The sequence below is a fragment of the Arachis ipaensis genome, chromosome B7 (genome assembly GCF_059453495.1).
Source record: "Arachis ipaensis isolate K30076 ecotype BB chromosome B7, ASM5945349v1, whole genome shotgun sequence".
In the NCBI taxonomy this organism is placed as follows: domain Eukaryota; kingdom Viridiplantae; phylum Streptophyta; class Magnoliopsida; order Fabales; family Fabaceae; genus Arachis; species Arachis ipaensis.
The window spans coordinates 31,778,650-31,797,530 of record NC_142442.1 but is presented as its reverse complement, the minus strand read 5'-3'; the positions used below and the strand labels follow the sequence as shown (position 1 = coordinate 31,797,530).

Sequence of the window (18,881 nt, the reverse complement as noted above, 5' to 3'; positions counted from 1 at the left end):
CTTAAAGAAGATAAGTATAAAAAAAGATATTCATATCTCGCAATTCTCTATTCAACAAGAAACACTTTACCTTTGAGTTTAAATATAAAAAATTAGGTATTTTTTATTTTTAATTTAATATTATTTTATATTTTACTGTTTATTTAATTTAATTTTTTATATAATAAAAAATATTAAATATTCAATAAATATTGATATTATTGTATTTATATAAATTGATAAAAAATTCAATAAATATTATAAATTGATAAAAAATTTAGTTCTAATTCAATTATTAAAAATTTTAAGTCACTAAAGATTCGAAGAATACTATTATAAACTATTTTATATTTTTTATCTGTAGAATTATTTATTTATTATATTATTATAGTAACAAATTTAGAGAATAATTATATTTATAAATTTTATTTTAATATAAATATTATTATTAAATTTTTATGTTAAATTTTTTGTCCCTCCAAAATTTTATTTCAAGCTCCAAGCTCCGCCACTGGTGCTTTTCCCTTTTCAACAACCCATTTGTGCTCAAGGATTAATAATTATTCCACTAACTTGGTGGAACTGTGGAAATCTTAAAATTCAACATGCTTTTGTATTGTAAATATGTATCAGCCATCCATGAAGTCTAGAAAGTAGAACTCGGTCACACTTTTATAACTTTTTTTCTTTAGTTTTTTATACCTTAAAAAGTACAATAGATTTGTCTCATCACATGTCTAATTACAAAAACCCATGAACACAGCATTCTTCAATTGTCATAATATTTTACCACTCAAATGGACTCAACCGACCTTCCCATTGGAGTATGGAGCAGTTTTCTTGAATAAAGGAACCAAAGCACATAACAGGAATCCGTTAGTGTCTTGGAGAGGGTGCAAAAACATTCCATCTACATTCTACAAAAAAGGCCTAAAAATAAACAATACAAACAAACTAGCTTAGCTTAGCTTAGTAATCATATAAATCCAAAGTGTAACAAAAATAAAGGACCCTAACAAACCCTCCAAGAAGGGTGCATTTCTCAATAAAAGTGAAAGCAAAATAAGCGAATAAAGGGTATTACCTACACCCTTTTTCAGCTTACCATGATTCTGAATACTTGTCATTGTTCTTTCCACTAAGAAAGCACACACCATCAGTTGCCCATCATTTTTCTTAAAAAAATAATACTTTGTTTACTATTCTTGCAGCTTCAGTTCATTCTGAAAAGAAAACAGGACCAATTTGAGTAGTTATTTTTTGTTTACTTTTTAGTTCATTGTATACACTCATATAAAACAAAAGTGTACCTTGCACAATTAACACACCAACTTTTGGCACTGCTTACAGTATTTTAAAACCGGAATTCCTGATGCATGCATCTAAATCAAGGAACTGAAGTTTCTGAAAGTCACTCACCTCCGTTTCAGCAGATACCAAAGCATATAAATAAATTTCTTGGAGGTTTACAGTTTCTGTGAAAATAAATTACTGTCAAGCATCAGGGAAGTCAAATTACGCCGCAACAGTGAAGTTGTAACTAGCTAACAAACTATATTATGTGGTTAGAAACTAGAAAGCAAGAAGGCACAATATGTGATATTGCGTATAAAGGCAATACTTACTTATCTCGGATCATGTAATTGCCAAACATCTAGGATCTTTGAATGTCCATTACATTTAGTTTCAACTTCATGTTTCCAGCTTGAACCACCACCTCTCCTTTGGACGAATCGACTTTTAAAACAGACACTTTTTTACCAAGCGAAGAGACATGTACCATATCACCAACCTTGGGAAGCTTTGACCTATCTGAAACATCAATAGATAAAATAGCAACTATGTAAATATTCATATGAAACTATTCCTAATTATACCGAGTTACTCTAATTTAAGATTTAGCAATCAAACCCCTATATTAGATGATATATCGTTTTTTTTTTGCTAAGTTTTTTGTATAGAATATGGTCTTGATCTTTAGTTTTAAGTTAGAAGTACCTGATTGGAAAAACTTTGCAGTGTAGGGATTTAATTGAAATATCCAAGCCAGAGTCAATTGAAAATTTTTGTAAATACAGGGACTTAATTATAAACTTTAAAAATAAAGACCTAATTAAAAATTGAATGAAACTAAAGGAACATCCAAAGAAATCAAACCTGAAATAAAATAGCTCATCAGAGTTTAATTTCCTCTTCTTTCTATAATGTTTCATTATCTTTGAATATACCTGATGATGATTGGTTAATATTTTTTACAGCAGGAGCCTTTCTATCAGTGATGGTAGGTTCCTTTTTATCTATGGTAATAGGGCTGCTGCTGGTTGCTGACAACTGAGAGCTCTTGCCGGTTTTATTGTGCGGCTGTAGCTTAGCTGATGCACTCAGCTGCCTTACTTTCTTGTGAAGGATGGACCTCGCTGATGCTGCAGCCTCAGATACATCTCTCATCTTTTTGTATCTTAGATTAATACCATGTTCCGTTATCTTCCTTTTCGTGTCCAACAGACTATTGTAAAGTTCTCTGGAGCGCCTACAATTACAAATGAAAATAACGCTCTAATTATATACTTTCATATGTTTCCTTTTTGCTACAATTCTATGGCAAAATTTGTTAATTCCTTTTGCAGAGATTAATTGTTACCAGCCAAGGAAAGATTTGTGGTAGCTAGTGGCTATGAGATGAGTAACTTAGTTAAAAACTAATTACTATGAAATTTTTGAATTATTAGACATCATGTCTAAATGGAAATATGGCTTTTTCTTCTTCTTTTTTCTCTCTACTCTCATCATTCTTGCTTTTGGCTAGACCTTACTACAAGATCTATAATGGAAAATACTAAACAACTAGAATTTTTAAACGAATTTTGTTGCTAGAATGAAAAGATATCATCCTTAGTCCCATTAATTTAGGCATAGATTCTGGTTATAACATTTTTCATAAATAATATTATATTTCACAATAAAATTTAGTTATGACTTATCTATTAGTATAATGCAGTAGAGATTCTTTTATTTATTATAAGCCATAGTTTAATCTCTAAATATTATGGTATAATGCTCTAACGAATCGTCCCTCATTAAGCAAGGTATTCATTGCACAAAACACAACATGGCTAATTCTCCAATTATGCAAAACAAGAATGCTCCCTGAAAGACTTGTTCCAAGAATTTAGTATTTTGACAATGATCAAAGGAAACAATGCCAGAAAAAGAAAGATGTAAATATGACTGCCTGGTTCACTTATGATTGAATGCAATATCAATTGAATGAGCTTACTCCATTAACGGCTGTCTACTACATCATATGAAATGCAAAGTATGTGGAGGGATAAGGCATGCAATTAATTTAACTTTTGGATAGCAAAGAATCTCACATCAGATGATGACGTGAACCGTCCAATAGCTCTTGGTAATCTTGTTTCAACTTTTCCATATCAGTTATTACCTACATAAAAACAATAAGCTACACTGAAGGGCAAAACTTCAGTAGGACATTGAATCAATCCCAAAAACTTGATGTCAGATACATGTAGCTGCTCTAGCATCAAGTTTTAAGGAACAAAATCAATGGTGTATACATTACTAAAATAACATTAACAGAAAAGATATTAGTTATTGAATAACTAAAGCAAGGAGATAGCGGTCACTGATAATAGGGATGGCAAAAAAACACACCGTGATGGGTACCTGCGGAGATTACCTGACACGGGGACCAAAATGGAGACCCGCTAAGGGCTCATAAAAATAGACACCACACCTATTCATAATCTCGGACGCGGTGGGGATACCCACCGCACAGGGAACCGCCAAATCCCCATGAATATGCAATTATGCATTATAACCCTTGAATCCATATATATATATATATATATATATATAGCGAAAATTAGTATGTGTTTAGTGTTACAATTATGTTATATATTACGATTACAAATACCTCATCAATCTCTGCACTGGCAGAACCATATAACTTACGGGTGGTATCCACAACAACAGAAGGTAGTCCCAATCTCTCTGCTATATTGATTGCATTTGAGCGCCCTGCAATGAAGACATCATCTTGAGTTAGATGATTAATTTACTACGTATTACATTAGAGTATCATTTAGAATTGACCTAAAACATAAATTTTCATCCTATGGTGACAAAAATTAATAAATTTCTTCTTACAAGCAACATACATCAAGGAATTCCTTAGCCTGAAAATTTGCCACTAACATAACCAGAACCATATAGTCTTGATTTATGTAGATTAAAATAAACCAAGTTTTTAATAACAAACAGATCCAAATTATGACGTAATTTATAAGCAGTTAGCACCAACATAGCCTTTGATTATTTAATTTGTATTTCTCAATTCTGTGAGAAGACTATTTGGAATTACCACCGGTATCAGTGCAAAAATGTAACGAGATCATTCCTCGTGAAAACGATACCCGTATTCCTTAGACATTAGAAACCTTAGAAAGGAGCATTATTGTTTTTTTTGGCTTAAACTTATTATCTCAACCCTCTTTTGGGATCACAATCCTCCGAGATTAGTCTCTAGGTTTAGGATGCTTCAAATGAACATAAACACACAGAACGGAAGGAGGAATTGAAATAAAATCAAGAAAAAAAATATATATATTTAAAAGCCTGAATTGAGATTTTAAAATAATACTTGAAATCATTCTTGTTATTCATGAGCTGAGGGAGTGCTTACCTGGTACACCCCAGAGAACCTTGTAAGTTGGCTTCAAATTCACCTCATCAAACTCCATACATGCATTTTCGAATGCTTCATTACTGCTCATGAAATAACATTCAGAAATGTTAACACAACTTGAGACTTTTTTTTAATTTAGATAAGAACCCTTTTCTTTTTTTCCCCCACATTAGAAGAGAGGGAAAATATCAAAGGATAACATGCACTTTTAGTGCTTCATAAGAAAAGAAAGAAGAGTAGAGATACTCAGAAACTGTAAATCAAAAGAATGGATTTCAATTCATTGATTGTGTAAAAAGTTTCAAATCATTAGTGAATGATATTATGCCATTTGTTTAGAAACAACCAAACTTTTATTACAAGTGAAAAACCAGAACTTTTCCCTTTATTGTTTGATTGCATAAATAATCCCATATCTAGATCCATTTAATTCAAGTTGGGATCTCAGAAGGTGTACCAAAGTTATTTAGTTAAGAGAAGGAGCACCTATCATACAAACAAAAGACTGATGTTTGGTTCATGTGGATCTTTCTTTATTTGTAGATAACATAAAATTTTGAAAGCAACAATGTATTAAATTTAAATTACAAAACAGCAATGCATCGACTACCGAGTACGCATAAAGAACTAATAATAACTTATAATTGAGAGTTGCTATGAATTGCTATGTTCTCCTGCAATCTTTTTTCTTTTCTTTTTTCCTTTCCTTTTACAAGTGATAATATCATCCAGAATATACCAATTCAAAGTTTTAAAGTTTGTCTTCATTTGTAATGAATACCTGTATTTCAGAGTTTTCAGTTCACCATGATGAGTTGTAGCTATGGTCAGCAAAGAACCATCTTGAGCAAAAGATTCCAATAATGACATGCCTAATGCTGCTCCTTCAAGGGGGTTTGTTCCTGCACCAACCTAACAATTGCAAACAGTCATAAAATTTGTCAGACACATATATGATATTTCATTTTGAACTTTGAATTGAACTCATAAAACACATGCCTCGTCTAGTAGCACCAAAGATTGGTTTGTTGACTGCAATCTAATATTCTGCAAGATAAATTAGAAAACCAAAACAAAAATTCCTTATAAAAATGTTAAAGTAAATTATATGTGATTGATGAATACAATGATGACAAGCCTAAACTCAAATGTTTCTCTCATTTTGCTAAGGAGATTTATTATGGATTGAAACAGAGATTTATTTAGAAATGCAAAAGGTGAATTTATAAATAAATAGATAATTGAATCATGGATGTGCCTTTGGTATTTCAGTTCTACAAAATTAAAACATTTTCCTTACACTTATTTGTCTTAGGTGGCCAGAGAAGGTAGACAAAGACTGTGATAAGGACTGCTCATCACCAATGTCGGCAAAAACTGAATCAAACCAAGGAATTCGTGCAGATTCAGAAGCAAGAACATAAAGACCTGTGGCATGATTGGGTTCAGATCATGAAAAGCTACAATGAATATTCAAACAGAGTGAGCATAAAAATCATTTCCATTTAATATCCTGCTTCAATTGTCAATACAAATTAGGTTATTCATGAATCACAGTACGATATTGAGAACAAAATGAAGATTCTATCATCATGAATAGGTTATTGTATAATAACAAATTACTCATGCTTGATGCGAAGCAAGATGCCTATAGAATTTTGAAACCCACAAAGGGACACAAAACATAAGAAACTAGTTTGTAGTATTTAATTCTCGCTTAATCTTTCTCTGACACTCATGATTACAGTTCCAGTATAACTGTCTAATACTCGACAACTTATCTATTTCAGCTAACATTACTTGATGATGAGAATGACTTAGCCTAGCACACATGTCAATCTCTGAATCTCACTTTCTATCTCTATATATTATAGCATATACCAATTTGCTAGTTCCATGTAAGGTAGCAAGATACTTGCAGATTGCATATTGTTAGAGTAGTGGTTGGTCTAGTTTCATAAGCTCACTCATATTGTGGCTTGTTTGGTTCCTGTTCAGTTTTAACTAAAAATATACCACCCTATTTTCAATTTGTTTTCTATTTTCAACATTTTGTGATTGTTTTCAATATTTCTTTTGCAAAATCATGAAATGAGTACAAAAAAGTAAAAGAAAATGCAAGCTTTTATTTTCATTTCCTTTTTTCTTTTAATTACAAATCCCAACATAATACTTTTAGTGCATTATAATTTTCACAATTGAATATTGTTTACATAGCATAGCCTAAGGTTTAAGCAACTTTCTCATTAAATCACGCTGTTTACTCATGTCTGGTTCGGGTAGTTGGAACAGGATGTAAGTGCTATGGAAAGATATGATAGAACTCATATCCAAACAGTTAACCGTTTAAGTGCTCACGAAAATAGCAATAACAAAATAACAACAATAGTACAAAGTTTAATTTGACAGGATATAGCAATGATTCTATTCATGTGCACACAAGAATGCTAAACAAGAGAGATAGACAGCGGCCGGGGGAGAACATATACCTGATTTTGCCATCATAGCAGCCAATCCGACAGTCTTCAGACATATGGTTTTACCACCAGTATTCGGACCAGTTATAACTATAACACGAGTTTTACGAGATACCAAAAAATCAACTGGTACTGGTGAGGCATTCTCCACTGCGGCAGCCTGTTAAATAGAAGTGCATTTATCATGACTCAACCTCCAAAACGATTTTCGGATGCATAACAAGGACATAAATTATATACATATAACACGAAAAATTTGAACAACACTGTTAAGCAACATATCTATCAAACAAATTCCCATTTTCCCACTTCATTTAGTTAACCCCTGACAAAAGGCTATGATTTTGTCCTTACATCCAAGGGTCAAGTATAGTGAAAGAAGCCTATGTTTCTCCCCTCCGTGATATATTATTTCTTTCTAGTCTTACTTGTATGTGTAAAATGAAAAGAGGATAGTATTACTGAATCAAAAAGGAAGACCGTTTACTAAAAGGCAGAAGGGCCGAACCAAGTAATGGAAGCCACTCCCCTCTCCATCACAAATAAAGAAGAAAACACAATAAAATTCTCTGTGACTTAACTGAAGAAGAAACGTTTACATCCTTTTTGGCCTTCTGCAAATTCTCCTTATGCCTTTGAAGTAATAAAGGATGATATGCTTTTGGCAAATACAATGTCCATTCCTTGTTATTGCCTTCAGATTTAGAAGGGCTATTGAAATCCGGAAGAAACATATTAGGACTTGACCCTCCAAATGAAAGACCATAAGTCGCTCGAGCATTAATCTGCATAATATGAATTTCATGATTGAATATCTTTTACATAGTAAGCATGTCTATACTGTATTTTCAAAGATATTAACTGAAGTCACCTGCCAAAGCAAGTGTAGTAAGGTCTTCTATTTGTACAATTAAGCTGGTCACTAGCCTTGTAGAGGCACTAAATCCTGAGTTTACGTTGAAATGATCGCTCATGTCTTATATGGTGGAAAATTGTAAATTTAAAGGGTTATTATGCATATAGTCAATTGACTTATCTCCATTTAATTACCTTTTAAGCTAGATGTATAAACTGGCCATACATACACTCACACATGATGTTGTGGAAGATTTGTCTTCAACTTATATTGTCATGTCATTATGAAGTTATAATGCTTTAATAAAGCAATGTTACAAATTTCAAATTTATAGATATACAGCTATTATTAGTGTTTTCACTAAAAGGGGACTTGTTCTATGAATTAGATTTTGTTCATGAATTTGAAATTACGTCGAAAATCAGTAAGCAAAATACGAGCATCTCTCAAATGTGAACAAGCATATAGTAGAGGAAACATAGAGCGGAAGCAAGAAAATGGTGATCCACTTCTCTTACAAGATTACAGGGTATTATTTACCACATCCAGATGAACCAAACTCTTCAATATCTTTTCAATATCATCAAGGTCCGGATGCATCTGCAAAAAAAATTATAACAACATAAGAAAAATAAAGAAAACAACCAGAAGAATCTCTATCGGATCATGTTCACAACCTTTTTGGTTAATGCCAAAAGCACATCTGACTCAGCCTTAGCCACCAAAGTTCTTGTTCTCTGCAACTCATCATTTAAGGGAACAGCGGAAAGTGGCTCTATAGTACTCCCTACTCCTGAACCACTGTCAAAGATACAATCTGTAAGGAATGGAACTTTATGGCTGCCTATTATCTTTATTGACAAACAGGTTATTTCGCAAGCAATGAATAGATGAAGACATGCTGACAAATTTTATGCACCTGGACAACAATAGACCATTAAAACTTGTCTTCTGTCCAGAATTCACTTTTATGCACCACCTTCCATCAACTTTGTTCACTTCCTATTCAAATTATTATAAAATTAATAGGAAAACAATTGAGCAGGAGGAAAAGAAGTACAACTACAGTTTAGTGAATCTTACAAGAATTGATGATTCACTCCTTTCGTTCCTGATTAAATTCTCCATTAACTGTTGTATCTGGACAAAAGAAACAAACTATCTTACAATAATGGGCATGTATTAAATGGACTTCTTTAAATTAAAAATAATGACTTTAGTAGTATGTTTGGCCATCACGAGCTATCGCTAACCACAAGAAACAATCCTCCAAGTCAAAGCATAAAAGGTCTACTACAAATATGTCATTCAATTTATTGGTTGCTCCGTTACTGCAAGCTCAAGCACCAACATTATAGAACATAGTAAAAGTAAGATGGAATTACCTTTCCCTCTAGTACTCTGACTTGCTGCCGTGATTGTTTAAGGGCTGGACTCTGCAACAAGGAGAAGTAATGATGGTCAGATTCAATTAAAGAAGCAGGAAATAAGAGATGCAAGATAAGCCATCTCCACTTTTTAAAAGAAGTTTGCATCTTATCATTTTAAATATTTTAATGATGCGTAATTGATGGAAATGGAAACTTGCAAAAGATATAGAACAAACCGCAGAGTCCTTAACAGAGCCATCTTCATCGATAACTTGTTCTATCATTTTAACTAGAGATCGATTAACGACAAATTCCATGATCTGCAAGCACATTTAGGTAAGAAAAAGCAATCAGAGACTCAATAATATTCATAATTTATAGATCCAAGAACTTCTTTCACCATTTACCACTTCTGTAAGAGGCATGAAACGACTATACCAGTCCTTGTCTTCCTTTATGGCCACTTTTAGATCACCCTGCAACGTCTCAGCACATTGCAAAAGAGCCATGACAGCCCTTGCCTCATATCCATTAACCGGCATACTTCTCCTGCCTTGCCGAATAGCAGCTTTCACCTAGAAGAATCTTAAATCAACAACTTCACAGAAAAGAAAGCAGAACTTACGAAAAGTGTATCCAAATTTAAAGAGCTATAATCAACGAAGCAGTTATAACATCACTACATTGAAAGATTTACTTGTATGATCACTTCACACAATAATACAGTCCACAGCTATAGTTTCCCAATGCTTACTCAATTTTGGGCCATATGCAATCTTTAGGTAAAGCCTTCTTCCTAAATTGAATACTAATCAGAAATGGTTGAATATTTGATAATTGACATTGCAGGCAAAGTTAACTTGGTATTGTTGCAATCGAATCATATTGTTACAAACCCATATCTGTATATAACTATCGAATCGAGAAATGATAAATGTACTAGCTTTGCATGGCATACCGAGCTGACTCACATCACGTCCAATGGCAATGAAGATGTGAGTTGGCCTGGTATTCGATGCAAAGTGAGTCCTTTGGAAACTTGCTCATAACTATATAAATCAACTAACCAGCATAACATCAACATGTCCAAATCGCAATCTACAGCTTCCATGCTTGTTCATCTCAACTGCTGCATTGGTTTCACCGAGAAGCCTGAGACTTTCCTCGTACGTTCTATTCAAGGACCATAACTGGGCCTATCAAATCAACACCCTTTAACATTGCAACATCTATCTAACCAAAAAACCAAAAATTGAATGAAAACCATAGAAAGGGGGTACCTTGAGAGCTTCACGACCCAATGAAGTTGTAGCAAAGGAAGCAACCAAGTCAGAAAGCTTGTCCCATTCAAGCACCCTGAGGCTATCATAGTGAATGGAAGAAGAAGAAGAAGAAGGTGGGACTGCCATGATTATCAGTTTATTGTAGTTGAATTTGTTGATGATGTTAAGGGTACATGGGAAAGCAGAGAACGATGAAGTGGTTGTGGAACAAGGTAAAGGTAACATCTTTATGGGTTTTGTTGGTGTTACAACAATGGAGTCAAAAGGGTAGAAAAGGTTATGCAACATGGTTGTGTTGATATGGGGTTTAGCGGGGAAGAAAAAGAAGAAGAAGAAATTGTGAAGTGATGGTTGTGCCACAACACCATGGATTTGGAATTTGGATGGCCGTTGAAGAGTTGAAGGAAAAGAATTTGGGGGCCACTGCTGTGGTGCACCGAGCTAATTATGGTGCACCATGCACCGGATTCATCTAAGTTAGGCTTCTTTTGGCAAAGGAAAGGAGTGGAGTTGAAAAAATTAAATGAAAAGAAAATGGAGATGGAGTTGAAGTTTTGTTGCAAAATAAAGGATTAATTATTCAAATCAGTCTTGACATTTTTAAAATGGAATATTTTAGAGCTTTAAATTTTAAAATATATAAAATAATTTTTAAATGTATATTTTTGTTAGATAATATAATTTTTTGTTTTTTATTAAATTCTAACTATAATTATTAATGTCGAATGTTAATTTACACACTTAGCCGTTAAGTATTTACGTATATAAGTTAGATAAATCAGTCTATAGAATAAAATATAAAATAATTTTTAAAAAATTAAAAAAATTTCAAAATAGTTCTTAAAAATTTTAAAAAGTTTAAAACAGTTTCTTTGAATTTTTTTTAATCTTTTTAAAAAGTCAACATTATATAATATTTTTATTAATTAAAATAATAAAATATTATTAAAAAATATAATAATAAAAAAATACAAAAATAACAAAATAGATACTAAAAAATAATTTTATTTATTAACACTAAAATTTCATAAAAAAAATAATATTATTTAATCATTCACTTATTACTTTTACATATTATGATACCTATATCGAGGTGAAGTAGAAATTATAATAATAACTAAATTTAAGAGGTCATTATATTATGAAGGTCATTATATCTCTCAAAATATTGATACTAAATAAATTTAAAAAAAATATTCCTAAAAAAAATCTATTTTTTCTTAACATAATTGCTAATAGTTGTAGCACAAATAACTTTAGCTGAAAACCTATTTTATATATTATAATCAAGGAATCCTAAAATTTTCTAAGAAACATGAACAACAATAACAACAACAAAGCCTTGTCCCACTAAGTGAGGTCGACTACATGAATCAAACGACGTAATTGTGCTCTGTCTTGTGTCATGTCTAAGAAACATGAATAAAACACTTAGATTTACCGATACATTTCTTCTTCAAGTGTTGCAAAGTATTAAAAATTTCATATTGGAATTATGAATCATCCACATTAACCTCGTGGTTGACCAAAACTTACAAATTTAATTTCATAGATGATTTAGTTCGTATTCCATGCAAGTTTTAAAATGTTGCCTTCATAAACATTTGCACAAATATTTTCAATTATTTATGTAAAAAAAATTATACTAAATGAAAGTTTTTCTATTTTTTCAAACAACACTAATTCATTCTCTTCTTTGTCATTAAAAAATGATCATAGAATATAATACGTATAAATTGACTTAAATTAATATCTTCCATTGTAAAAAATAAATATGAATTTATTTATTTTAAATTATTTTTTGAAAAATAGTGTCTTTTTAAAATTAATTTATAATTTATTTTGAAAATACATAGAAAATTTTTGTAAATAAAAATTAAATTTGAGATAAATAAATTAAAAATTTATTAATTTAAAAATAATTATATATAAATAATTTGAAAGGACTATTTTAAAATTTTAAAATTTTTTTAGGAATTATTTTAAAATTTTTTGGAACTTGTTTTGTACTTCAATGTGTGAATTATTTTTGTACTTTATTACTTTATCTTGGGGATTAATTTGTCCAGCTCACATACATAAACACTTAATAACCATAAAAGTGTGCAAGTTAATGTTCGACATCTGTAGCTACCGTTAGTAACTGACAAAGATAGATTGTATTGTCTAACAGAAACAAATGTTAGAGATTATTTTGTGTATTATTTTGAAACTTGAGAAACTAAATTTCAAAAACTTCCAGAACTAATTTGGGTAATTACTCAATAAAGCAGGTCACAACACACAAGTACTAGTTTGTCAATTTTATTCTTAAATAGAATTTTATGCATTTGTGGGTTATTATTTTTTTAAAAAGGTAGTTTTGGATAAATGAAAATTATTGATGTAACAAAGATCTTCATTTGAAAAATTCAGCTACTGATAAAAAGGTTTCTAAAAGATATTATCGATAAAATAGTCTCTGAATGATTTGAAAATACGATAAAAAGAACCAATAAATATTATATTTTTTGTAAGTAACAAAAAAATTTCATATTTAATAAACGGCTTATCTATTATATCTAAATTTTTGTGATAACATTTGAATAAATATTTAGAAGATGCAGAAAAAAATTGTATTATGATCTTTTGAGGTTCGTTTTGTCAACATGCGAACTTTCAAATACCATTTTAGTAGTTTACTCTTTTTTTTAATTAGAGTTATATTTGTATGTCTTTTAAAATAATTTAAGAGTAGATTTTATATATTTTAAATAAAAATGATCTAGTTTAGTATATTATTAGTAATTAATATTTGGGTTAACTACCAAAAATACTCTCGAAATATTCTAACACTGACAAAAATGACTCTCATTTTTATTATCAACAAAAATACCCTTAATTAACTTAAAAATGTGCCAAAAGAAACCCTTGTAAAAAAAATTTTCGTTAACAAAAAAGAGTGATGTAGCAAACGAAATTGGTATATGACACACTCTAACCTTAGAAATTACCCGTCTCCTCTCTCTCATTTCTTCCTTTTTCTCACAGTATCTTCTTCATCACCATTATCATTTTTATTACTTCTCATTCTCTCTCTCCCACTCTCATTTTTCCTCTTACTCTAAAGTGTCTTCTTCATCATTGTTTTGTTCTTCGTCCTCTTCATCTTCTTAAAAAATAATTTTTGGAGGCAAAGAGCTTCTGAAAGGCATTGAAAGGCTATGGTGGTGTCACCGCTTGTGATGCCACCAGCAGCCGCTTGCAAACCGTCTTTTCCATCGTTCGTCTCTCTCTCTTTTGACCATCAATGACTGCTCCTTGCTTGTCGTTGCGAGCTCCTTCTTCTCCTCCTCTCTCTTTTTTCTTCTTCTTCTTCATGAAGTTTTGTAGCTTCAGGAGATAATAGCGCTGATTCTTCTATTTTTGTAGTCCTAGTATCACTGTCCTCTTCTTTTCTTTCCACACTGCATCTTTTTCATCTTTTCCCTCTTAATATTACTGGAATTGAATCAGTATTCTGTGCAAGAATTTCAACAAAATATAGTGATTTGGAATATGAGAAATAGAGATTTTTTGTTTAAGAAGAAGGTTTTATAAAGTGAGGATGAGAGTGGTGTTGAGGATCTGAGAAATTTGGGAATTACCATCATAAATTATTTAAAAAATGGGATTTGATTTTATTAAAATTTAAAAAAATTATAATTTCAACTTGAAGTTATGTATGATTTATTTTTTAATATGATCTCTCCTTTATTCTGTTGTTGTTAAAATAATTCTAGATAAATTATTTTGAGTCAATTTGTTATACTATCTTTAAATAATTTTTAATTTCTTTTTTTTTTTATTTTTGTGATTTTAAAGAGGACAATAGATGCCTGTATTAATGGTTATGTTGATGGTTAGAATGTGAGAGAGAAAAAGTAAGTGTAGAAAAATGGAAAAAAAAAAAAGAGGTGTTGGTTCGCTGACGGTTCTGTCACGACTGATAGAAGTGCTGTGGATATTGAATTAGAGGGTTGATAAGTGAGAGAAGAGAAGAATGGAGAGAAAAGAATATTGGGAAGAGATAAGAGAAGAAGATGAGGTCCACGTCATCGTTCTATTTGTCACATCACACTAAAATGTCAATGGACCACATCTATCTTTATAGATGGACAGTTTTAACATATTTTTAAATTAATTAAGGGTATTTTTATCGATAATAAAAATTAGAATTATTTTTGTCAGCATTAGAATATTTTGGAGACGTTTTTGGTGGTTAACCATTAATATTTTAGACAAATAAAAGATTATACTAAAAAAATTATATTTTATTGAAGAATAACACCATCAAAGATTGGGTTGTGTGCTGAATCTGCTGACCACATTGTTCCATATATCCAGGCTCTCCTTGGATTGTGTGTTGAGCCACTACTTGGCTCGGTTTCATACAACAAACAGAAAGAGCAACAACCAAAAAACATCAAGATGGACTCTATTAGTCTTGACTGTATCACAAATTTACAGGAAGTTAGAAATGAACAAGTTTGAATCTTCTTGTGGGAGTCTATGAAATTGACAGTTTTGTTGTACCAAAGTGATGAGTTGAGGCTTCAACTCAAATTATTAGCATTTACAGGGGACACAACAATGCTACTGCCATAGAAAGGATTTGGAGTAGTTTAAGAACCAAGAGTTCTCCTAGGTTGCTCAGGAGCATTAGGAGTATAAGGAATAGCAATATTGTTGTTGTTTGGCTCCATAGTGATGTCTTCAATTTTTACCTCAGAATTCTACTTGAGACTTTTAGCAGCTCTATATCTAGCCTGCTGTTAGCGTCTTCTAACAGTCCTTTCAATGATGGAAAAAAGGAAATAAAAGTTTATTCTGATCCTTTTGATACTGAAGCCAGTTTTGCTTAACCATATTTTGGTGTGAATATGGTTAGAATGTCTTATGATTTTGATATGGCTATGGAGAATTTTGAGTCAGATGTCTATGCTGTCTATCCCGATGTAGGAGATGGGTTGTTGGAGTTTTTGATGCAGCAAAAACTCAAGGATCGGGACGTATCTCTGTGTCCCCGATGCAATGCAGTATTCGATGCTGAAGTTGCAGCAATTTTTAAAAAAGAAAGAATGAAGAAGGAACTGGCTCATCGAGAGGAGCAAGCTCATCAAAAGCATCCTATTCAATGAGTAGAGGGTCAAAGTTCTAGTGACCCTCAGAAAAGTACTATGGCTCCAATAAGCCGTTCTCAAGCTGTAGGTGTGCAATGGATTCGAAATTGTCAGGAGTTCCAAAACAGAGATGCTCATTACAGGCGTAACCCACAGTGGGAGCATATGGGGCCTCCTCGAAGTTGATATCCCTATTTCCATGGCTGAGCCAGGGAAAATCCAAGGGGTAGAGGAAGAAGGGGGCAACAGCAGTCTAAAGTGGCTCATGCTGATAAGGGCAAAGGGGCAACTCTATCGGTGCATTCTCGAATAGTCTTTTCGGCTGATAGAGAGACATATCCGAAAGGAATTCCTTTCCCCTGTGAAATTGGACAAAGGTAAAGCAGTGGTTAATATTCCATTCATTGATAAAGACAAAGATGCTAACCTGGATGAAGAATATTTCAAAGAAGGAGACGAGAAAATGGTCGGTACCATTTTGATTATCCCAACTGAGTATTTGGGAGAATATGAAGGTGATCCTGAGGATGATTATGACATGGATGATGAGGAAGCCTTCTCGTTCATTCGATATGAGGATGAACCAAGTTATTTTCGGAGGCCTTCTGAGAAACGAGAATCCCATCTGCACCCACTTTATATTACTGCAACTATGAGTGGGATTAAGGTAAACAAAGTTCTGATAGATGGAGGGGCCGTTATAACCTTATTGCCTGAGAGGATGCTAGTGAAGGTAGGAAAGTATCCTGATGATTTGATCCCAACCAATATATTTCAGTAACGGACTTTAGTGGTGCATCGACCCCTGCTAAAGGGTTAGTTACTCTTAGGGTGAAGGTTGGATCTTCTGATCAAAACACTGTCTTTGTGGTGGTGTCTTCGAAGGCAAGTTATAATGCCTTACTGGGTCGAGATTGGATTCATGGAGTTGGGGCTGTACCATCTACTGTACATCAGAGCGTCCTTCTTTGGACAGATGATAGAAAACCTGAAGTAGTTAAGGCTGATTCAAATTTATATGTCAAACAATTGCATGTCGATTTCAAGGTGTATAGTCCAAAACTAAAGCCTTTGAATGTTGACAGGGTACTCAATTCGTACAATTGTGAAGGTGCTATCTGACTTTAGAGGGTTTAAGTGTGAAGCTTTGTTATCCACAACTTAGCGTTCCTCCAACTGGGTGGGATTGTTCCACATAAGTGGTGATTCGATGACGCTCTTCGATGGCAAATGAGCAAGACGTCTCGGATTATCTGGTAACTTTAAATAAGTATCTAAGTAATTTCCTTTTAGTAGAAAATAAAGGTGATTCTTCTGATGAAGTTGAATCATTTAGGAATGTAATTTCTTTTTCTTCTCATACTAAAGATTCGATCTCTTATATCAAATTTAGTCATGGTTTAAGCTCTTCTTATTTACATAATTCTGATGATATTGTTAGTCAAACTGTTGTTGAAATAGCAGAAGTTCATTGTATTGAAAATGAAGCTGTTGTTAATCCAGCAAATAATCAAGTTTGTTTTAATCCTAATGAATCAATTGATTTTTCTTTTGATTGCATCTATGATTTAGAACCTTTAGGTTTTGAAAAATACTCAGTAAAAGATAATGAACATGCAAAAGGGTTCAAATCACAGAATCCCTTAGAAGAAATTAATTTGGGATCTATTGATGATGTTAGAATTACTTATATATGCAAAGGTCCTGTGGCCTCGTTTCGAACTGAATTATACCATCTTTTACATGAGTTTAGAGATTATTTTGCTTGGGATTATCATGAGATGCCTGGTCTCGATCGTTCTCTTGTGGAACATTGATTAGCGCTGAAACCAGACACTCGATCTGTAAAGCAAACGCCTCAACGATTTGCTCCTGAAATTAATCAAAAGATTAAAGAAGAGATTGAACACTTGATTAAAGCAAAATTCATTCGAACTGCTCATTATGTTAAATGGGTTTCGAATATAGTGCCTATGATGAAAAAGAATGGAAAATTAAGAGTGTGTATTGATTTTAGAGATTTGAATAATGCCACTCCGAAAGATGAGTATATTATGCCTATACCAGATATGTTAATTGACTCTGCTGCAGGAAATTAAATTCTAAGTTTTATAGACGGTTATTCAGGGTATAATCAGATCTTCATTGCTGAAGATGATGTGTCCAAAACTGTTTTTCGATGTCTCGGGGCGTTGGGCACTTATGAGTGGGTAGTTATGCCATTCGGTTTGAAAAATGCTGGTGCAACATACCAACATGCTATGAATACCATTTTCCATGAGTACATTGGGAAATTTATAGAGGCATATATTGATGATGTTATGGTTAAGTCGAATTCGGCAACTCAACACATCGATCATTTGAGAAGAGCATTTATTACTATACGGAAGAAAGGGTTAAAACTGAATCCTTTAAAATGTGCGTTTGGTGTGTTAGCAGAAAACTTTTTAGGATTTGTTGTCCATAAAAAAAGGATTGCTATCGATAAGAATAAAACTGATGCAATCCTGGCATTATCCCCTCCTAAGTCAAAAAAAGCAGTACAATCTTTTCTTGGAAAGGTTAATTATCTCCGAAGGTTCATATTGAATCTTTCAGGTCGAACTCAAATATTTGCACCTTTAGTAAAACTAAAAAATGAATCACAATTTGAATGGACGGAAGAACATCAAGAAGCTTTCGAGTCAATTAAAGCTTATTTGTCCAAAGCGCCAACAATGGCGAATGTTCGCCCTCGTGAACCTTTGAAACTATATATTACCGCATCTTGGAACATGATTGGGTGTATGTTGGCTCAGGATGATGAGAATGGCCATGAACGAGCCGTTTATTACCTTAGTCGAGTTTTGACTGATATCGAGACAAGGTATTCACCTATTGAAAAATTGTGCTTGTCTTTCTATTACGCTTGCACAAAGTTAAAGTGCTATATAGTTGCCAAACCTGTGAAAATCATTACACAAACCGACCTCGTTAAATATATGTTGACTTCTCCGATGTTGCGAGGTCGACTAGAGAAATGGATGTTGGCATTAACAGAGTTCGACTTGCAATATGTTCCAGCCAA

At 32.6% G+C, this 18,881-nt stretch overlaps 1 protein-coding gene across 3 annotated transcripts; it reads right to left on the bottom strand.

The window, feature by feature from the left end:
• Window positions 1-619: 619 nt before the first annotated feature.
• On the bottom strand, window positions 620-11,061 carry LOC107606920 (DNA mismatch repair protein MutS, type 2). Of its 3 annotated transcripts, none has more exons than XM_088493613.1 (22): window positions 10,671-11,061; window positions 10,458-10,586; window positions 9,798-9,965; window positions 9,627-9,710; window positions 9,406-9,456; window positions 9,104-9,160; window positions 8,940-9,022; window positions 8,698-8,821; window positions 8,561-8,620; window positions 7,746-7,949; window positions 7,177-7,324; window positions 5,988-6,115; window positions 5,687-5,734; window positions 5,469-5,599; window positions 4,685-4,767; window positions 3,917-4,020; window positions 3,354-3,424; window positions 2,208-2,509; window positions 1,605-1,791; window positions 1,290-1,454; window positions 1,085-1,202; window positions 620-909 (listed from the first exon to the last, which is right to left on the bottom strand). In XM_088493613.1, exons 1-19 carry the CDS (start codon window positions 10,959-10,961, stop codon window positions 1,634-1,636), a joined length of 2,424 nt encoding a protein of 807 aa, XP_088349739.1. In that variant the 5' UTR covers window positions 10,962-11,061; the 3' UTR covers window positions 620-909; window positions 1,085-1,202; window positions 1,290-1,454; window positions 1,605-1,633. The 3 variants fall into 3 exon arrangements, with proteins under 3 accessions (XP_088349739.1, XP_088349740.1, XP_088349741.1); XM_088493614.1 differs by having other exon boundaries at window positions 1,399-1,454; XM_088493615.1 differs by lacking the exons at window positions 620-909; window positions 1,085-1,202; window positions 1,290-1,454 and having other exon boundaries at window positions 1,671-1,791; window positions 2,137-2,509.
• Between the last annotated feature and the right edge of the window lie 7,820 nt (window positions 11,062-18,881).